The 23,371-nt window shown below is 32.0% G+C and overlaps 1 protein-coding gene and 1 long non-coding RNA gene across 3 annotated transcripts; one reads left to right on the forward strand and one right to left on the reverse strand.

Moving 5' to 3' along the window:
- Window positions 1–261: 261 nt before the first annotated feature.
- On the reverse strand, window positions 262–1,427 carry LOC132751754 (uncharacterized). Its single transcript, XR_009628724.1, has 3 exons — window positions 1,302–1,427; window positions 1,173–1,224; window positions 262–993 (listed from the first exon to the last, which is right to left on the reverse strand). It is a non-coding gene; the product is annotated as an uncharacterized LOC132751754 (long non-coding RNA).
- Window positions 1,428–4,236: 2,809 nt separating this feature from the next.
- Window positions 4,237–23,218, forward strand: LOC132751755 (synaptotagmin-1-like). Of its 2 annotated transcripts, XM_060741994.1 has the most exons (8): window positions 4,237–4,363; window positions 6,260–6,490; window positions 8,990–9,109; window positions 9,698–9,862; window positions 12,114–12,284; window positions 20,613–20,730; window positions 21,330–21,466; window positions 22,486–23,215. In XM_060741994.1, exons 2-8 carry the CDS (start codon window positions 6,281–6,283, stop codon window positions 22,666–22,668), a joined length of 1,104 nt encoding a protein of 367 aa, XP_060597977.1. In that variant the 5' UTR covers window positions 4,237–4,363; window positions 6,260–6,280; the 3' UTR covers window positions 22,669–23,215. The 2 variants fall into 2 exon arrangements, with proteins under 2 accessions (XP_060597977.1, XP_060597978.1); XM_060741995.1 differs by lacking the exon at window positions 6,260–6,490 and having other exon boundaries at window positions 4,282–4,363; window positions 22,486–23,218.
- Window positions 23,219–23,371: the final 153 nt, after the last annotated feature.

Raw genomic sequence — 23,371 nt, forward strand, 5'->3', positions numbered from 1 at the left:
ATGTGTTTGTACTGTAGAAATGCATGATGAAATATGACAAAGTTATTGTAAACTAAACATTAAATATTTCACAGTAGTGAGATATGTTTTTATAAATCTATAATAGTTATATGAATTTTTTTTTGTAAATTTTGGCAAAATAACTGTTAAAAAGTAAAAGATAGTTGTCAAATTTTCATGTAAAGATTTCAAAGTTGGTGTTGTCCTGTTTTTTTGTCAGAGATATGCATTTTAGAGAAGAAATACATTGGTAATGGGAAGTAATACACTGTTAAAGGGAATAAATCCCCTAGAAATGGAATGAAGTAAAGAGTCTTGCATTAACTATCTATCTTGAATACAGTATGTTTGAATTTAAGACTTAAAATGAAATGTTTATTATTAAGATATTTTTATTAAAATATAAAGTTTAAAAAAGCATTTAAATAGACATTTAGAAATAAGATCTTTTGACTTGTTGATTTTAATATAATTTCCATGTTTTGCTCTTTACATTCCAGAGTACAATGTTAATTTACCTGCAAATGTAACAATGTTAATTTACTTTAGATAATTTCCCTACAAATTTAACAATATTACAGTGTAAATGTTTAAGTGTAAATTTACCTACAGGTACTACAATATAATTTACCTACAGGTAATACAATGTTAGTTTACCTACAGGTATAACAATGTTTATTTACCTACAGGTAATACAATATAAATTGACCTAAAGGTTTATCAATTTTGATTTACCGACTGGTATAAAAATGTTGATTGACCTACAGGTAATACAATGTAATTTACCTACAGGTATAACAATGTTGATTTACCTACAGGTACTACAATGTAATTTACCTACCGGTAAAACAATGTTGATTTACCTACAGGTAAAACAATGTTAATATACCTACAGGTTTAACAATGTTGATTTACCTACAGGTATAACAATGTTGATTTATCTACAGGTATAACAATGTTAATATACCTACAGGTTTAACAATGTTGATTTACCTACAGGTACTACAATGTAATTTACCTACTGGTATAACAACGTTAATTTACCTACAGGTTTAACAATGTTGATTTGCCTACAGGTACTACAATGTAATTTACCTACCAGTATAACAATGTTAATTGACCTACAGGTATAACAATGTTGATTTACCTACAGGTAATACAATGTAATTTACCTACAGGTATAACAATGTTGATTTACCTACTGGTATAACAATGTTGATTTACCTACAGGTAATACAATGTAATTTACCTACAGGTATAACACTGTTGATTTACCTATAGGTATAACAATGTTAATTTACCTACAGGTATTACAATTGCAGATGTATTTTATTGTGTTTACATATTGTATCTATGAAATCCTGTTGAAAGAAGCTATATTTTCAAACTTCTCCTAGAGTTTAAAAGGGTAATGCTTTACAATGACAAGTGAAGGTAGTAGCTCACGTATATAACTGTGGAATTGTGTTGTGACTGTTACAATGTACTCATAATAAAATCCCATGATATAATTGTTAGTTGATTTTTTGCTGTGATATGTTATTTTTTTAGATTATTTTCTTTTTTTGTTTTATTGGATCAGTGAAAGAAATTTTTCAGATTCTCTAGTTAGTGTGTATGTGTTAAGTATACTTCTCACATAAATTTGTTAAGAAAACTATAACATAGTTCTACCATTATCAAATGTTATGTATGAATTTGATATGAAAAAAAAAAGTTTAATTTTCAGCCTGCACCAAATTTGCAATAAAAATATTTACCATTGGGAATTTGTAATACAAACTGATTTTTTTTATATTTCTATTAAGAAATATAATTGCTGTTATGTTATTTAACTTAATTATCATTTTGTATGACTGTGAATCTCTTATTATATACATTTTGTATACATGTACTCTTCTCCACCTTATTTCTATAAATAGAAAAAATTTTACATAGTGGAATACCATATTTGTTCCATTATTATTAGAGATTCTCTTTATGCAGTTGAATATAATTCTAAGATTTCATTCTTTTGCATTGTATATTATGTGTATAGAACTAAATGCACAGTTGATCAGCTCTGATGTACATTTAGCAGAGTGTTAAAATCCTTTAGCATAATGGGCTCTGCATTAAGCATATCATGCTGCATAATTAAAAAAAAATAAGTTTCTTGAATTTAAGCACACATGTATGCATTTGAAATCAATTCTTCAATTTGGAATGTGATGTTTGGACTGAACTTTTTTACAAAAAAGAAACTACTTGCATAATATGAATGTGTTCATTAAAACATTTTGTAACCATCTTCTGTTCCTCATTCTGTCGTCTGCTGTTAACAAGTACATGTAAATGAATTCTTTTCATAAAATAATCTTTATTGCACTTTTGGCCAGGTACCATATTTATCTTATCTAGACAGAACTTGAGTACAAATTTACATATCAAAGAACCTTGTTTTCCTTTCTTTTTAATGAATACTGTAATTTCAAATTTAAATGATGACCTTATGCTTAATTGTTCAGTGATAACTATACATTATAGATAAAAGAAAACTTCAAAAGTTCAAATAAAAAAGAGTTCTGGAAAGTTTAATACCGGTACTGCTTTGAAAATGGAAATTGTTGTGACTTCATGATTTCAATTTTTTATTTATTGTAGGTTCTAAAATGACAAGAATTACATAATTAATGTTGTCAAATATTTGTACTCCTGATTTTATCTCCAGGTCAAATATGGTACTTTAGTGAATTTCAAGTTTAAAGGTTACAAATTATGGATGCAAAATTATGATTACTTTATTGTTTTCACTGAAGTTTTTAGATTAAAAAAAGGTTGTCTTTTTTTTCTTTTTCTAATTTGATGTGAACTTACACACATTTTGTAGGCTAATTTTACTATAGCTCTTTACAAGGAAAAGTTTTTTTTCGGTTTCTTTTTAATTGTACAAAAATCATAAATTCATAGAGAATTGTTTTGTTGGTGAATAAAGTCTTTTGTCCTAGATTGTGTTAATATTTCTTTAACCCCAAAAGTGACTGCTGATAGAAAGGATTATATATACGGCACTGGAATTGGCATTAAGCAACACCAGTTGTTAATGAATACAGAAACATTTGTGTATGTGTGCCCTATGCAAGCTTGACCACACTTCAGTGTTGAAGCACTCATTCTGAATCTGTAAAAAAAAAACCACTTTCAAAACTTAGTAAAAAAAAAAAAAAAACACTGTGAAAACCTTAAATCAAATATACATGATAGCAATATTATTTTTCTCAGATACTTGAATGGATAACTATTATCTGTGGAAGACTGGTTCTGTATTGTTTATAATAGAGCTGAAATATTTTTTAATAAAAGTACTGCCTCTCTCAGGTCAATTCTGTGTTACTTTGGTGAAGAATTATGGGCAATGAGCGTAATATTCCAAATCAATTTATCCCTTTAATGTCACTCAACAGAATGTCAAGGGAGGTAATAACAACATTATTTTTGGAGGAATGAGAACACTGGTGTACTGGATCCAACATGAATGTACTTTAACACCAGACAATTTAAACACTACTATTTCTAGAAAACCTTCAAATCTTTAGTTATTTAGATGTCTGTGTGACTGGAAAAATATTGATATTTTGATAATAGGGGAAAACTCCAATATTTAAGCCCCCATCATAGAAGCAGGCACATGTGAGCCTGCAGACCAGACCTGCTCCAATCAATATTAGAGAATGTTTTACGCTTGATGCCATGTAACCCAATATGAAAGGGTATAACTCCCACAACAGTATACATATTATGTGATATAAACCTGAAAAAAAATGAAAAAAGTGTATATCATATCAGGCATACTGAATACATTCAATGTTGGTTAGTTCATTCTCACCTGATGTCAAATGTGGATTTAATTAAAAAATGTAGATTATATCCTGGGACTTTAAGCTTTTACTATATACTAAAAGACAATGATTATGTTATGAAAAATAACTCAAGTGTTGGGGTCAGTTATGATACAGTTAATATATGTACTGTATTTAACTTTTGATGAGTCTATAAAAGATATTCTGTCTATGTCCCAAATCTATATATTCTAAATTGGACAGATAAATAAATTTCATGAAAGGAAATAAACAATGTCTGTGACAAATACAATATTTAAAGTGAATAGTAACAAAACACACGCACACACAAAAAAACAACAACAACAAATTTTAATGTGCTTCAATTTTTTATTATTCCGGACCCGGTTGTTACGGAGTTTAGCAAATCTAACACATGACGTCATAAATTTTGACTGCAACGAAAAGAAACCACAAAAATTTGAGGGCTTCATCTTAATTGTATCTAAATATGGCTTGAATGGAAGATAGATTAAATCAAAAAGGTTTTCTATACATACTTTAATTAGTTGTGTAATCGAGCAAATATGTTAACTGCAGCTAATTTGTTTCGCTATTGCTTCATGGCACAGTTGCAAAAAAGAGAAGAGTTGCACATGTTGTACATCATTGGAATGTTTTTGACAATGTGCCATGTGATAAAATGACATTAATTATATGATTTGATTAATATGTACATTATGATTGAAGAGTCACCGTTTTGATTGTCCCAAATAGGATGTTTGGGACCATGATCCGACCATCAAAACCGTGACACCTGAACATATGCGGGGTTCTATCAAACTCGCTTATGGTTATGCAGAGACATAGATAACAGACATAAGCAGCTCCTATATATAAAATATCACTCATGCCTATCAAAAAGTGAAAAAATAGGCATTTTGTAGCAAATAAAACTTGATGGATGTACTTTTGGTCCTTTTATATTATATACTGGTCGGGGACCATCAACCGGACACTTTTTGAACATTTTTCCATACAGAGTTTATAATTTTTAATATAGAGACCTAAAATTTTGACACAGTTCAGCTAGGTTCTTCTCCTAACTAACAAACTAGTTTGTTTATTTCTGATTGCATTGACACTTATATCTGAGGCTTACAGGGAGGGTATCAAAATTACCTAAATTGTCTACACTAGAGTCTACAGTACCATGTGTCCGGACAGATATGTACATGACATGATTTAATTTAGATAAAAGTTTGGGTGTTTTGATTTGTGATTTTCAACATGATAAACAATATTTCAGCAGCAAATGCTAAAGTTTTGGATATTCTATTGTTTACTCGCATAATGATTATAGCTGGTATATGAGGTCATGCATTGCTTTCTTGACCCCCAAATTTCAACGTCAACATTTTTGAAATAGACATTGAAATATTACCATTTAAGGAGGTTGAAATAAAATTATTTACTTAATTATAGAAGAAACATGCATTTATTGTTGATAAAAAAGTGACTGACAACCACTTTACAAAGAAAATACTAAATTAAGCATTTTATGGGCCGTCCGGGTTTGGTGGTTGTCCGGTTTTGGTGGTCCCCAACCAGTACCATTTGAAAGGTAAATCATTAATCTATTGCTGCATTTTAAAATATTGGTAACTTTCCATACCTTTCACTTAGAAAAACATAGCAGAACATGCCCACTGAGCCTGTTTTTTCATCATATGAATAGTTTTGTAACAACAATTATTAAGTAGTTCTCTTTAAAAATTGATGTATCATTTATTTAAATGGGAACTGTAAATATTTTTACCTGCAGCCATAGACAAATGCATAAGCTTTCAGAAAATGTATTATTTTACTGATTTTGATATCTGGTTAATAAGTTTTACTTGCTACAAGTTTTAAGTTTAGCAGGTACGCATGATATTTTAACTGGCTAGGATGTTGCCTATCTCTGTTATCTATGTCTCTGGCTTATGACAGCAAAACATGAACCTTAAAGCCATGGCTTCTGCAATAAATGCGCCACTGGTGCGGAAATTAACCAAATAATTCTCTGAAAGCTATTGGCCAGTGTAATAATCCAATCTACTAAATAAGTAGATTTTAGTAATATTGACTTTGATCAATATCATTAACATAGATATTCAGGAGCAATCATAAAATTAATAAAACTTATTTTCTTATTCAGTAATATATAATACCATTTTAGCACATGGAATGACTCTTTTTTTACAGAGGAATCATTGTAGGTAAAATATCTGAAATGTCATAAAAACCATTCTGCACCTATATAGGCAGACTTATTTGTGATTCTTTAATAGCAATAGGTGTAAAAAAAATGTCCATATATTGATATAATTTTACAAATACAATTTTATTTGTTTATCAAGAGAATTTATCATTTAAGATTGAATATATTTGTTTTACAGTGCCAGAGTCTGTACCATCAAATGTTCCATCCAGTGTGGGCATTGGCTGCAGTATGTGTTGCATCTCTCCTTATCCTTCTTTGCTGCATTTGTTGCAAAAAATGCAAAAAGAATGATGGCAAAAAAGGTTTAAAGCAAGTTGTATGTTTGGAGCCAATGAACAAAAATATATGCAGCGTCATTAGAAATACAAAAAGGAAATTTTTCAAAAGCAAGGTTAAAGAAGAAATGGTATGAGATAACACTGGCTTTTTCTTTTTCTTTTTTATGCCCCCACAGAGTGGGAGCATGTAGCGTTGCACTTGTCCGTCCGTCCGTCACGCCGTACGTCTGTCCGTCTGTCCGTACGTCCCGAAATCTTGTGAATGCAACTCCTCTTAAACCGGATGGCAGATTTTGCTTAAACTTTCAGGGATGAACAACCTTAATATGTAGATGGTAGTAAAGGAAGGAATTTTTGCTGCGACCAAATTTAACAGAATTATGGCCCTTTGTTGATTTTTTCACTATATACCATATAGAAATTTTGTGAACGCAACTCCTCTTAAACCAGATGGCAGATTTTGCTTAAACTTTTAGGGATGAACAACCTTAATATGTAGATGGTAGTAAAGGAAGGAATTTTCGCTGCGACCAAATTTAACAGAATTATGGCCCTTTGTTGATTTTTTCACTATATACCATATAGAAATTTTGTGAATGCAACTCCTCTTAAACCGGATGGTAGATTTTGCTTAAACTTCCAGGGATGAACAACCTTAATGTGTAGATGGTAGTAAAGGAAGGAATTTTTGCTGCGACCAAATTTAACAGAATTATGGCCCTTTGTTGATTTTTTCACTATATACCATATATATGTTGTCAGTGGGGGCATCCGTGTCCTTTGGACACAGTTCTAGTTTTAGACTTTGATTAATTGCTTTAAAATGTAAGATATAAACTTGCTATCAGTTAGTATCAGCTATTAATTCAGTGTTTTTCTCATGGCATTCTTATTGTTTTTATCATTTTCAATATACTGTTTTAGTTCACATTACATTTTATCAAAATCAGTCAAACATGATTCTGTGATTTTCATTAGGCCAAGATTTCCCTATGTCAAAATAAATCCAATATTTTTCAATATTAACCAATGTCAACATCAACCCAATAATTTCAAATTTATTTAATTTTATAAGTCATAATCACTGTGTCAGTATTATTTCAGTATAATATATTTCATTCTGCCAACATTGATCAGATATCCTGTATTGTAATCATCCTAATATTCACCTATATCAAAAGCAATAAATTATTCCCCCATCTCAACAACACTCAACAAAGATTCAGTAGATTCTACCCTTTGTCAAAATTGTTTCCAACTTTCCCCTGTATCAACATAAGTCCAATATTCCCATACAGGTGTTGATATCAGTCCAATATTCCTATACAGGTGTCTTGATTCAGAGTCAACTCGTCCCGTGGTCAACTCATCACCTTTTTGGTCAACTCATCACCTTTTTGGTCAACTCGTCCCGTGGACAACTCATCCTGTGGTCAACTTGTCCCTAACTCGTCCCCTATATTTTATTATCATTGTTTTTTCATATATTTCTCAAATTATTATAGACCTCTAAAAAACTTTATATAAAATTATTGAATTTGACATTTTTTTACGCTTTTTCATATGCTAATATGGTTATTTGGAGGGCTTTATGCAATCATAAGTATATATATGCATTATCTGACAACTTGGTTATTTATTAAATTACATAAAGAACACAAAGACGATCAATAACAATAACATTTAATGTATAAGAAACATATCTTTATTTGAAATGTTTCATATGCAATGATACAACATTACTTATTCAATTACAAACAACAGAAAAAACACACGCAAAAACGATCATTAGCAATAACATTTAATGTATATGTATGAATACATGAAGGCCTTTCACAAGCAGTCTATTATCCAACAATATGGAATTCTGAGAAATGATTAATGCACTATAAAAGAAATAATCCAATGTTGATATAGCATACAAAACAAATGTGATTTTAACAATAAATCGGCAACTTTTATATTGACAATTTCACAACAAACAATTATCATGTTTTTAATTGACACGATCCTTCTATAATGAGATCAATATGCACCACATAAAGTTTTTAGCACTTCTAATTTATGTTAATCTGTCGTCAGTCTTTAATCCATTCAGGGATGCGGTAAAAATCAAAAAGATGGACAAAATTTTAGTTCTTTGTAGTTTTACATCAAAGCTATGTACATGCACTTAGATAAAGAACATTAAAATGCACATAAAAAGACATTATTTTATTAATAATTCGATTTCAATCAAATGTATTAAGATATTACATAAAAGAACTATTCAAAGACATTGATTTATAACATAATAGTGACGAGTTGATCAAAAGTAGGGGACAAGTTGACCTTTTTAGGGACAAGTTGACTCTTTGAGGACGAGTTGACCAAAAGTAGGGGACGAGTTGACCAAAAAGGTGTCGAGTTGACCACGGGACGAGTTGACCGGATTGCGGTGTTTTTATCAGTCCAATGTTCAATATTCCCATACATGTGTTAATATCATTCCAATATTCACATACAGGTGTTTATAAAGTATCAATGCAATATTCCTCTGTTTCATCATAAGTCAAATATTGGGAAATAATGTCAACAATTGGTTTCTATATTGTTTACAATTTAGTTTATGAGATTAAAATATTTAGGTTCAGCCAGGCATAGATGAAGTGAACATGAACATGTGGGATTTAGATGAACAGGGAAATCAAAAGGCGTATCATGGAAAGCTACAAATTTCACTAGAGTTTAATTTTCACAGAGACGAGGTAAAATGAAAAAAAAAGGATAAATTTAATTATTTAAATCATTCATTTTTATATCATTATATGTTAGCAGACAGGCATCCAAATGAACACGATGCATGCTTACAGGGACTCCACTGAGTTTTTTTTTGACAAGATGGGGACTGGAAAAAAGTTTTCAAAATAAATGTTCCATTTGATGTAGGTCTAGACCATTAACTTGCGTGCAAAATTCGCTCACTCCATTTTTTTCCCAGAAAAAGTTCTGTAATGGTGAAAATTGACCCAAATAAGAAGTGTTGCAATGCTTTGCACTCAAATCAGACTAGCAACAGCACAGACATATGATTTTCAATTTTGTATTCTGGCCAAATACAGTATCTCAGCTAAGTTTGATAATGTCATTGAAATGCTTTGGGGTTAAATTTTTGAAGCCTTTAATAGAATATAAGAATTTCTTCAATATTTAATGAAGTCTGTTGATTAAAATCCTTTTGTAAACTTTGCCTCCAACAGGAATATATGAGATTACTTTAAAAGGTAGCTTCTGGCAAACCTGGTTCTTGTACAACAATTTAGATATTCATTTAGTTTCCATATTTATAATTTTAGCTCAATGTTACAGTAAATGCAGCCAAAGATTTACCTGGGATGGACACAACTGGAATGTCTGATCCATATGTCGTAGTGAGCATTCTGAGTGAAAAAAAGAAATTTCAGACCAAAGTCAAACGGAAAACATTAAATCCTGTATTTAATGAAACCTTTGTTTTTAAGGTAGGTTTCAAAATGATATTTAAAAGATATTATGATAGTTGTTAATTTTTCTGCAAAACAATGACTGAAACCTGCATCAAAAACATTCTTTTTTATATTAAATTGATAATTCTAGGTTTGTGTAATATGCTATATCTGTTCTATACAAAAATTTATGTATTTTTATATAAGTGATAATTTACATTTGCTTATATGGCCAATAGGCAAACATTATAAACAGTGAGCTATTTAACTCCACAGAAATCTTTATTATAATACTACACAAATGTTTTCTTTGAAATATAATTTACAGTACAGTTACTCTGTAGAGCAACACTAATTTGGAGAAAATTGTTTTGGTTGTTTCTGTAAGGTGTTGCTCTAAGGATGAAGTCTTACTATGGAAAAATGCTCTATAGATGGCCACACTGTAGAAGTTGTACTGTAACACAAAAATTTGCAGCAGTCATATACAAACAATTTATATAGATTATAGCAAAGTCATATGATTGTCCAGTTACAAACATGCAATTCATTGTATTATAGTGATTACATTTGTTTGTTGTTCATGTTCACATTATGCTCCAGGCATCTTCCTTTGAAGCTTTTTATGAAAACAGTAGAATTGTCTCCATTCCAGAAACATCCACAATATCTTTTTATATGCCCGAAAGAATTTCGGGCATATTATGTTATACCCCCTGGCGTCCGTCCGTCTGTCTGTCTGTCCGCACTCACAGGAGAGTAATTATGTGGCTAGAGGGACAATAGGTAACTGTTCTTTCTCTTTGATGTCATTCATTCCGTAATGCTTTTATGTGGCTATTTTCTTTTGTGTGGCTAAAAAGAACAATAGAGAGAACAATAGAGTAGCCACATAATTACTCTCCTGTTAGAACGTCTGTCCGTCCGTCCGTTAGCAATTTGGTTTCCGACGCATAACTTAAGTTCCATTTGGCCCACAATATTCAAACTTCATAGGATGATTGTCCATATTGGGTAGAACACCCCTATTGATTTTGGGGTTACAAGGTCAAAGGTCAAGGTCACTATCACCTTAAAACTGAAAACAGTTTCCGGAGCATAACTCAAGTTCTGTTTGACCCACAGTGTTCAAACTTCATAGGATGATGGTCCATATTGGGAAGAAGACCCCTATTGATTTTGGGGTCACCAGGTCAAAGGTCAAGGTCATTATTACTTTAAAACTGGAAACAGTTTCCGGAGCATAACTTAAGTTCCATGTGGCCCACAATATTCAAACTTCATAGGATGATTGTCCATATTGGGTTAAACACCCCTATTGATTTTGGGGTCACAAGGTCAAGGTCACTATCACCTTAAAACTGAAAACAGCTTCTGGAACATAACTCAAGTTCCATTTGGCCCACAGTGTTCAAACTTCATAGGATGATTGTCCATATTGGGTTGAAGACCCCTATTGATTTTGGGGTTACAAGGTCAAAGGTCAAGGTCACTATTACTTTTAAACTGAAAACAGTTTCCGGAGCATAATTTAAGGTCTATTTGGCCCACAATATTCAAACTTCATGGGATGATTGTCCATATTGGGTAGAAGACCCCTATTGATTTTGGGGTCACAAGGTCAAAGGTCAAGGTCACTATTACTTTAAAACTGAAAACAGTTTCCGGAGCATAACTTAAGTTCCAAATGGCCAACAATATTAAAACTTCATAGGACGATTGTCCATATTGGGTAGAAGACCCCTATTGATTTTGGGGTCACAAGGTCAAGGTCACTATTACCTTAAAACTGAAAACAGTTTCCGGAGCATAACTTTAGTTCCATGTGGCTCACAATATTCAAACTTCATAGGATGATTGTCTATAATCGGTAGAAGACCCCTATTGATTTTGGGGTCACAAGGTCAAAGGTCAAGGTCACTATTACTTTAAAACTGAAAACAGTTTTCAGAACACAACTTAATTTCTATTTGGCCCATAGTGTTCAAACTTCATAGGATGATTTTCCATATTGGGTTGAAGACCCCTATTGATTTTGGGGTCACAAGGTCAAAGTTCAAGGTCACTATTACCTCAAAACTGAAAACAGGTTCCAGAGTATAGCTTAAGTTTCATTTGGCCCACAATATTCAAACTTTATTGGAGGAAGGTAATACTTTATTTAATATATGTAATGCCTTACAAATGCTTCATCCTTACTAAAAAAAAAAAGCACTTTCGGGCATATAATGCTCCGCCTAGCGGTGCTCTTGTTTTCATTTTAACAAGGCTCTGCATGCCATTTCAGGTTCCCTTTGCTGAAGTGACATTAAAAACATTAGTGTTTGCAGTTTATGATTTTGATCGCTTTTCCATGCACGATCAGATAGGTCAGGTTCAAGTCCCACTAAATACCATAGACTTTGGCAAGTCATCTGGAATATGGATAAATTTGGAAAGCCCAGAAGCTGATGAAAAAGTAAGTATTGTTTTATTATGCTCCCCGAAAAATTTCGGGGAAGCATATAGTCGCCGGGTTGTCCGTCCCATAACTTTGTTATTTGAAGTTGGATTTTACAACTATTTCACAGAAATGATCACCATATTGAGACGACGTGTCGCGCACAACATTTGGGTTGCTACCTTGAAGGTCAAGGTCACAGCATTACCTTGAAGCAAAATCGTGTCCGGCCCATAACTTTGTTATTTGAAGTCGGATTTTACAACTATTTGACAGAAATGATCAACATATTGAGACAACGTGTCGTACACAAGTCAGTAGATAGATCTTATTGAGAAGAAGTGTAGAGCAAAGAACAGTAACTCTGCCTTGCCTAAGTTTGGAATTATCACTCTTTGAACTTTGTCTGGGACATAACTCTGAAACTACAAAAGATATACTTTTCTGTGTCCAAAACCTAGTCGAGGAGCATCACCCGGTTCACCAGTCTGTAGATTTTCCACAGTCTTTCTGGAAAAACTCTGGAAAATAACCGATTTTCCATGAATTTTCATGAAAAAAGCTTTTTTCCACAGTATTTACAGAGTACTCTGGAACAATTTTCATGGAGAACTCTGGAACTTGACTTTTTCATCAAAGAAATAACCATGAAACACTTCTTGAAACTCTGGAAAGTTAACACTTAGACAATTTTCAAGGAGTTTTACTCTGGAAAACACTTAGTCATTTTTGAGAAAGTTTTGGACTTAGGAAATTTTCATTTGATTGCTGCATTTTCATTTGATTGCTGCATTTATGTATACTTCATTTAATACATTAAACTTTAATATTTTTTCCTAAGTTAAAAGCATAAATAATCTTTTTAATATAATACAGTTTTCTGGTTTTAAGACATAATTAAAATAAAGACAACCCCATTGCCACACTTTGGCATTGAAAATGCATTAAGTTATTTTTTCATTTAACTCTCATTATTTTCAAGGTATCTCATATCAAGCCTGATCTGAGTGGTTCATTATTATATATTACCCTTAGTTAGAAAAAATAAATACACAATTAAAGAGAAACAATTTAAATTTAAGAACAAATGTAATTGTTATGCACTTATATTTCTTTATTAATTGATGATAAATTTATTATGTATCTCTATTGAAGTATATATAATTTATATATTCATCCTGTGTAGAAGTAACTTATGCATAGTGATTAATTTCTGGAACCTTCAAATCAGCATCAGCCACAATGTAAATATTTATGACCCCTCAAGTGGAACCCACTGGTTTCATAACTCACCTATCTGATATAAGAGAATAGAAAGAGGTAAAGCAGGTTTACACATACTATATTACACTGTAGTTCCCAAGTAACTTAATACCCTTGCAGAACAAATGTATTTCTACATGCATGTAACTTTTCAATATTAGATAGATACTTAAGAAAATCTTTTTTTTAAAAATGGCGGGAAATTTTAAATCAGAGATAATTATTTTCCATTCAAAATATTGGTGATTGTAACAGATTCCATATCAAGCAATGAATTTCCAAATTCACATTTAATAAAATTCATAATATGCCTTAATTGTAATTTCTTGTTACTCATGTACATATGTTTATTATGCCCCCACAATGTGGGAGCATATAGCGTTGCACTTGTCCGTCCGTCTGTCAGTCCGTCCGTCCGTCCGTACGTCCCGAAATCTTGTGAACGCAACTCCTGTTAAACCGGATGGCAGATTTTGCTTAAACTTACAGGGATGAACAACCTTAATGTGTAGATGGTAGTAAAGGAAGGAATTTTTGCTGCAACCAAATTTAACAGAATTATGGCCCTTTGTTGATTTTTTCACTATATACTATGTAGAAATTTTGTGAACGCAACTCCTCTTAAACCGGATGGCAGATTTTGCTTAAACTTACAGGGATGAACAACCTTAATGTGTAGATGGTAGTAAAGGAAGGAATTTTCGCTGCGACCAAATTTTACAAAATTATGGCCCTTTGTTGATTTTTTCACTATATACTATGTAGAAATTTTGTGAATGCAACTCCTCTTAAACCGGATGGCAGATTTTGCTTAAACTTCCAGGGATGAACAACCTTAATGTGTAGATGGCAGTAAAGGAAAGAATTTTTGCTGCAACCAAATTTAACAGAATTATGGCCCTTTGTTGATTTTTAGTTTTCAACTTGTGGCACATGTAGTCCAAAAAATATTTGACCTAGAGTCATAAGATTGACAGAACAGTGGCGTGTGGGGGCATCCGTGTCCTATGGACACATTTCTAGTTTTTTCAACATATTTAAGGTTGCAAACTTTCAAGTCTTGGAGTCACATGAGATGTTTCAACTCAAAAGATGTCAGATGAGGGAAAAGTGATAAATGTACTGTTGAACAGAACTATCCTGGTAATAATTTAGTTTGTTTTGTAAAAAAAAGTTGAAGTAACATGTTTTCATATAAATGCATGCTATTTTCAAAACTCTGAACAAAATGTTGTTCTTTATGTTTAATGCATATATTATTGTTATACTGACCCTCAAACTTTCAGTGGTAATTAAGTACTTGTGAAGGATTGAGTAATTTAAACTGCCATTGCCTGTACGAAATTTTGGCACGGATTCTGGGCGGAATTGGCACGGAATTGACACGGAATCAGTGATTTCTGGGCGGACCAGGAACGGAAACGCAAATTCCGTGCCATTCTGTCTCACAAGAAAAATATTTTGTTCACTTTTCTGGGCGGAAAACTAGAAAAATTCCGGCTGGAATTTTATTTGGAGCAGAATTTATACTTAAACATTTCATCTTGGACAGAATTTTCAACTTTGAAATTTTCTTGGGAAGGAATGGTCTTCACTATGGGCGGAATTCTATACTTAAACATTTTTCTTGAACAGAATTTCACATATAAGATGTCTAAATCATAATTGTTAACTCTTGTTTTTGCACTTGCAGACATTGAAATTTTACCAACTGTACTTATTATTTTTGTTGAAGCATGATACTTGACCAATAATTACAGGTGTATTTTTAGAATAAATAGGGTTATTTTTTAGACATTACAATATGCCTAAACAATGTTTTTAAATATTTTGGCAAATGATATATTGTCAGACTAATTTAGCAAATCTTTTTTTGTATTGAAAAACAACTGTAATAAATCTAAGTGTAGAACTTGAAAACATTCACCTCCAAAATGCTTAATTAAGTTTATAAAAAGCAACATTGAAATAAGAATGCTGTTTAAATTTGAATATCAGGACAGCCACAGGACAAGATAGTGTGCTTGCCATTTTAAACTCTAAGAAATCATGATTTTGTTATAAAAAAATAAACAAAAACAAAACAAAAACATTGCATGAAATAATCTCATATAGTATGCCCTTTTAATCTATATAGAATTGATCAGCCAATATGCCCAATAATTGCTTTCATTTAGGTAAATAAATACTACAATATATATCCACTGAGATTTTACACTACACAGATCAGAGCTCTGATAAAACTCAACTGACCAGCAGTTTCCCACCATCTTAAACTCTTTGCATGACTAATTTACTCCACTGGTCATTCCAACAGATCAGGCTGTTCCATTGAATTATTTTGGGGAGAGATAACATTATAAATTTCATATGCAGAATTTGTGAAGGACATTGCAATTTTTTTTGGTCAGAAATTTGTAATGATTTTTAAATTCTATATATATATCTATTTGTTGTACTTGAATTTTTGTTACATTCAATGAATGGAGGTTGAGATGATGAGTAAATTAACCCTGTTTTACATAATGATTGACCTGTCCATGCAGTTATACAGTTGTGAATTTTGAACTCTAAGATATCTGGGTCAGCAAAAAGAGTGCAAATTGAACAGAGGATGTACTTGATATTTTAACAATTTTGGAGATATACTTTTGTTTAAGATCTCAAAGTGTTTTAGTATTGGTATGATAAATAAGTGTGAAAACATGGGACAAGGAGATGAACAACATAATCAGGTAATTATAAACCTTTAGTTACATTAATGCTGAAACAAGTTTTACATCAAACTATCAATGGTAGCAAACTAAAATTTGTAACAAGAGGTCAATGTTGTTTTTATATTTTCAACTTCATACATTTGTTTTTTTCTGATAATTGTTTTAAATCTTAATTACATGTTTAATGACTGTAAAAATAAAGTTATTCAATGATTCTATATAATGATTGTGTGTATTGTATAAATTAATAGCATGTAGTAGATCTTTTCATTTCCTGGAAATTAAACAAATTAAGTCAATTTGATTAAATAGGAATAAATGGTACAAATTCAGAAGTTTTGTACAGCTGAACAGGGTCATCATAATCATTTATTATTTTACATGTATGTGAACGTGTTTTCAATGGAACAATCTAAAATTACATTTTACACTCATAATTTCAGACTGGGAGTTATTTTAGAGCTGACTGTGAGATGCAAGGTGTTTTCATTAAAGATGTGCAGTATTAATCCTGAAAAGGTATATTTTTAAATCTCAATACTTTACTATTCAACATCTTTCCTTGAAAAAATACATAACCAGTAATAAATAGTGTCACAAATAAAGCAGTTAATTAATTCTTATACAGAGCAATTCTTAAACACTTGTTCACTGAAATAAGATACTGCATAATAGCTTTAGTATTTTTGAATATGCATAAGCACTGTTAATATTCAATACTGTTGAAACATAAAATTTGATATTATCAAAAAATATGAAATATAACTGCATATAATTATGCAATCAAACATAATTCATTACTACATTTTTGTTTAATTGATTATTAATCTTTTAATATTATTAAAGGTGAGCACAACCACAAGAAGTTCTTGGAAACACAGGCAGTGGACTTAAAACAGACATCAATTAAAGAAATAGTAATTTAGATAATCAGAAACATTTGAAACAAATTTATGATTGAAACACTCTCAGCAAAAAAATTGCAAAAAAACAAAGTGTTGGATTCTAAGAAAACCAGTACCTACCAAAACCTGCAGGTAGAAAAAACTGTTTGTGTTATAGTGAATGTATGGTATTCTATTCTGTATATGGACTAAAGGATATGTATTAAATTTTGTGAAAGAAAATTTAATATGATACATTATTGATAATTTTATCCAAAAAAAATGTGATCATGTTAAACTCATAAAAATTCCGCCCCCATGAATTCTGTCCGAGAATTCCGCCCAGAGTTTTGTTTGACAATTCCGTTCCAAAATTCCGTTCCAAAATTCCGCCCCGAGATTCCGCTTCAAAATTCCGCCCCAAGATTCCGCTTCAAAATTCCGCCCCAACTCATTTGCATATTTCGTCCGAATTCCGCCCAGAATCCGTCCCGTTTCCGCCTGGAATCCGGCCGGAATCCGTGCCAAAAGCAAATGGTTTAACACTTGTATATTTGGGGGAGAATTTAAATTTCTGGGCGGAATCTGCCATTGAATTCCGCCTCATTTCCGTGCAGAAAATTTCGTACAGGTACACACAGTTGTCATTATATAGATATAGGAAAAGCAGGGAAATAATTGACACAAGTTTATCATAATGTTAATTTTGACCAAAAATAAATTATTTTCATCAAAGCATGGTGTTTACTTGATAACTCTGTGCTGATATTCTGCAAAAATCATTTAATTGAAAGTTTTCCATCTTAACTTTTTTCACCCTTTCATGTTTTTAACCAGGTTTTCCGAAGGAAAAAACTGGTTATTAGATTGAGGTATGTCGGCGGGCGGATGGGCGGGCGGACGGCGGGCGGGGCGTTAACAATTTCTTCTGTGCGCAATTCCTTCTACATTTCTCAATGGATTTTGACCAAAACCTTTTACAGAAGCTTTGTCATCAAGTGCCCTGGCGCATATTGTCGGGGTTTTGCGATTGGATAATATTTGACCTAATTATGGCCCTTTGTTTTTTTTCCTTATATAGAATATATAGTGAAAAATTTCTTCTGTGCACAACTTCTCCTACATTTTTCCACAGATTTTGACCAAACTTTCACAGAAGCTTTGTCATCAAGTGCCCTGGGGCATATTGTCGGGATTTTGCTATTGGATAATATTTGACCTAATTATGGCCCTTTGTTTTTTTTCCTTATATAGAATATATAGTGAACAATTTCTTCTGTGCTGAACTCCTCCTACATTTCTCTACGGATTTTGACCAAACTTTCACAGAAGCTTTGTAATCAAGTGGACTGGGGCATATTGTCGGGGTTTTGCAATTGGATAATATTTGACCTAATTATGGCCCTTTGTTTCTTTCCTTATAAAGAATATATAGTGAACAATTTCTTCTGTGCTGAACTCCTCCTACATTTCTCAACGGATTTTGACCAAACTTTCACAGAAGCTTTGTAAGCAAGTGCCCTGTTGCATATTGTCTGGGTTTTGTGATTGGATAATATTTGACCTAATTATGGCCCTTTGTTTTTTTTCCTTATATAGAATATATAGTGAAAAATTTCTTCTGTGCGCAACTTCTCCTACATTTTTCAACAGATTTTGACCAAACTTTCACAGAAGCTTTGTCATCAAGTGCCCTGGGGCATATTGTCGGGATTTTGCTATTGGATAATATTTGACCTAATTATGGCCCTTTGTTTTTTTTCCTTATATAGAATATATAGTGAACAATTTCTTCTGTGCTGAACTCCTCCTACATTTCTCTACGGATTTTGACCAAACTTTCACAGAAGCTTTGTAATCAAGTGGCCTGGGGCATATTGTCGGGGTTTTGCGATTGGATAATATTTGACCTAATTATGGCCCTTTGTTTCTTTTCCTTATAAAGAATATATAATGAACAATTTCTTCTGTGCTGAACTCCTCCTACATTTCTCAACGGATTTTGACCAAACTTTCACAGAAGCTTTGTAAGCAAGTGCCCTGGTGCATATTGTCAAGGTTTTGTGATTGGATAATATTTGACCTAATTATGGCCCTTTGTTTTTTTTCCTTATACAGAATTATCAATATATAGTGAACAAATTCTTCTGTGCTGAACTTGTTCTACATTTCTCAATGGATTTAGTTCAAACTTTCACAGAAGCTTTGTCATCAAGTGCTCTGGCGCATATTGTCGGGGTTTTGTGATTGGATAATTTTTACCTAATTATGGCCCTTTGTTTTTTTTCCTTATATAGAATACATAGTGAACAACTTCTTCTGTGGCAATTCCTCCTACATTATTCATGTTTTACATTGCTTGTTGCTTGTATTTGTATTTCAAATACAACATATTTATCTACAATGCTGATAATTGAAAACCTGGTTTCATGGCATTGCCATGTTTCTTGTTTATCATTTATTATCATGTTTAAACAATACTAATTATATTGACATTGTGCATATAACACAAGTACATGTATTTATATACAATTTTTCAGTATCTATCAGAGAGGTCACACCACAAGTCAAGGAGATGTTGCATCATGTGAAGTGAAGGATATATACATGTGTACTAGATGGATGTTAAATTACATTTGTTTGAATAAAACACTCTGACATAGAAATAATTGTGAAATGTGCAAATTACTATAAGTGTTTGAATTCTTGACAACTAGAGTGTTTTTTGGATTTGTTAATAAAAACACATGCAAATTAAAAGGTCATTTGATTTTAGTATGCAACCATCATTTCAGTAATCCCAAAATGTTCCAGAGTGAATTCCATAGTAATTCCAGAATGTTCCAGAGTGAATTCCATAGTAATTCCAGAATTATTTCAAGGCTAAATGGCATCTTACTCCAGATCCTATTAACTGCGGAACTTTTTCCAGAGTGGCTCCGTAACATTTTCCAGAGTAACTCCGGAACATTTTCCAGAGTAACTCTGGAACATTTTTTCCAGAGTATTATGTCATTTTAGCAGACCAATTTCCAGAGTTGCTTTGAAAACTCTGGAACATTTTCATGGAAAACTCCGGAAAAGTTTCATGAAAAAAGCTCTGGAAATTCATGGAGAAAGTACATGAAAATTCGCGATTTTTTTTTCAGTTTTCTTTGAACAACTCCGGAAAACTAGTCCGAATTATCCAGAGTTGGCAATTTCCATGAAAATTCCGGAAGTTTTCATGGAAATTCGTGGAAAATGTACGGACGGGAATTATTTTATTGAGTGAACCCAATCTTGTTTGTATGCATAGAAGATGATAATAACTCCCCTTCTAAGATGATGGCGTGTTCAGTGCCTTAAGAATAATGTTAAGCAATTTCAGAAAGCTGACGGAAATATAGCTTTTAAATTCCCTTTACATGTAATTTGAAAGTATAATTAATGAGAGTGTAATATTATACCATTATAGTAACCTTAGAATTATGTTGATACAGGAAAACAGACTTGGTGATATATGTTTTTCATTGAGGTACAAACCAACTGCAAAGGCACTTACTGTTACCATACTGGAAGCCAAAAACCTCAAGAAGATGGACATTGGTGGTACTTCAGGTAATGTTATCATTCTCACTTTTTGAAAAAATGTGGCCAAGAATAATAACTTAAGTAAATATGCAATCATTATACATGAACATAACTGAAACATAAATGTTATATACTTTCTAATGTAAACAAATATTAGCCTATCTGGTGGTGTTTGAACTCATAGTGGTGAGATGCCAGCAACTTTTAATATTTTACGATATTGAGAAGCAGTGGCCTAGTTGTTCAGGTTTTTGCCTAATTACCCAGCAATCATAGGTTCAAGCTCTGCTTTGGTCATGACCATGTCTCCTCATATAGCACCTGAACAGGTTAAGTCCAGGAAGCGTTCTCGAGAATGGTTGAAAAAAGGTACAAGTGTTCTTTACATCTGAGCTTAAATAAATAATATATATGTATATAGTTGGATCAGTCGGCCATGATGGCTTGATTAAATTCAGTAGTTTGGTATCAAAATCAAATACATTATATAAATTCAGTGCTTGTGAAATGTTTTGCAATAATTTTTTCATTTATGTATATATTTGCTCAAAACAAACAAATGTCTCAGTATGTTATGTTAAATATCATATGCACTAATGTCTTTCTTGATAATGTGTCATTTACAGATCCCTATGTGAAAATAGCATTGTTTATGGGGAAAAAGAGGCTAAAGAAAGGGAAAACTACAGTAAAACATGGTTCATTGCATCCCTACTTTAATGAATCTTTCAAGTTTGAGAAGATCCCTCCTCCTCTAATGCTGGTATTATTCTTTCTTCTTCTAGCTGTTAAGTCTAAATTACAACAACAATGTAATGATCATATGGTAACTTTCCAGCATTACTGTTGGAGGAAAACCGGAGGTGTCCTTGGGACATTTTTTTTAGCCCCCTCACCACTGTGGGTCTGAATCCCAACAGGGACTTTGGACTTTTTTATGTGAGACAGCTATCCAGCTAGTTTACAGAACATCGGTGGTTCTAGACAGTTGCCCGTTGGTACCTAAAATAATGCACAGAAGAGCACCTGAGGTCTTCCTCCAACAGTAAAGCTGCAAAGTCGCCATGTGATCTATACTATGTTTGTCTGATGTACAATCCAACCAAAAAAAATTATTTTAGACACCAGCAGACATCTGGAGTAGTACCACTGACCATCTGTAAGCTTGCTTAATTGTTTCCATTTATGAAAAAAAATCCCTGGCAGGATTCAAACTCAGTCAATGAGGGACAAGTATTTCGAAGAAACCAACCTTAACCACTTGGACTTGTAGGACCCCTACACTTTATTCATTTTCTACAATAAAATTTAGATTCAATATGCATTGTACAATGATATTTATTTATGAAGACATGTTATTTAATTATTTACAGTCAAATATAACAAAAGGGAGATAAATGTTTGATTATAATCTTTAAGTAAGACAAAAGGTGTTGAAATTCTTACATATTTTATATCATATTCCTAAAAATCTGTAAAGTAAACATGAAAGGTAGTCCATTAATTTGCAGTGTCAACTCACACTGAATAGCCTCGTAATAGATATACTATGCTCATCTTTGAGTTAAATATTTTTATTGCAGAAATTTATTGAAAAACTGATGACTATATATTATTTATAATGTGTCCACTTACAGTATGTTGGATTTGCAGCATAACATATCTACTTTGTTTTATATTATCATTAAATCAATTAGCAATTATCAATATTTCCAAATATCAAATTTGAGCATTGTACATGTATATCTTTAAGAATAACAAAATAAACATCGCTTTTTTCAGAGAGTGAGACTGGAGATAACAGTGGTTGATTATGATGCAATAGGAAATTCTGATCCTATTGGAAAAGTAGTTCTTGGCTGTGCTTCTACTGGACCACAACAACGTCACTGGAATGACATGTTGGCATCTCCTAGACGGCCGATTGCTCAGTGGCATACATTGCAGGAAATACCCCAACAGTAGACAAAAAGTTGGACTTGCTGCTTTAAAGATATATAACTTTTGAATGAGTCTGAGAAATAACTTTTCTGATGCTTTATGTATTTATTTATTATTTAAATATTTATTCATTGATTTATTTTGTTCATTAATTTATTTATGCATAAATATTTGAGGTTTTAAGTTCAGTTTAGTGAGTAGCTATGTCTGTGATATATGATATCTGTGATGATTTCAAACCTTGAAATGTTTCAGCAGACATGTTCAAAAACTGTTAAAGTCAATTGTTATTGTTATAATGTTGAAGTGATTTTTTAATGTCATACATGTAATTGTAATATGAATTGTTATTGTCAGAATGTTAAAGTGAATTTTTATTGTCACAATATTGAAAGTGTATTATCATTGTTAGCTTGTTGAAGTCATTTGTTAACTAACATTTAAAAATACATGTTTTGTGCAAGCCCATTGTTTTACGTGTTTTATGCATAAAGATATTACTTTGTAACTTACCATACTTGTTAATGACTATGATTTTCACTTTCTAACAAAAGGACGTAACACTTTCATGAATTTTGTAATTACTAAGCCCATTTCAGATGTAGAAGTTTTTAAAAAAAATATTCCTTGACTTACTTTAGTGGAGTGTACTGCTTATGGACAACTCGTGCTGTCTTAAGGACAGCTACAGTTATTAATGTCTTAAATATAGTTATTAATAGTAAAA

This window comes from Ruditapes philippinarum, unplaced genomic scaffold (genome assembly GCF_026571515.1).
Source record: "Ruditapes philippinarum isolate M1 unplaced genomic scaffold, ASM2657151v2 ctg76_1_1_1_1, whole genome shotgun sequence".
Lineage (NCBI taxonomy): Eukaryota > Metazoa > Mollusca > Bivalvia > Venerida > Veneridae > Ruditapes > Ruditapes philippinarum.

Coding starts and splice junctions, on each gene's coding strand:
- LOC132751755 (XM_060741994.1), top strand. CDS start 6,281: ATGTTCCATCCAGTGTGGGCATTGGCTGCAGTATGTGTTGCATCTCTC. Junction 9,863..12,113: donor ATGAAACCTTTGTTTTTAAG/GTAGGTTTCAAA, acceptor ATGCCATTTCAG/GTTCCCTTTGCTGAAGTGAC. Junction 20,731..21,329: donor GGACATTGGTGGTACTTCAG/GTAATGTTATCA, acceptor TGTCATTTACAG/ATCCCTATGTGAAAATAGCA.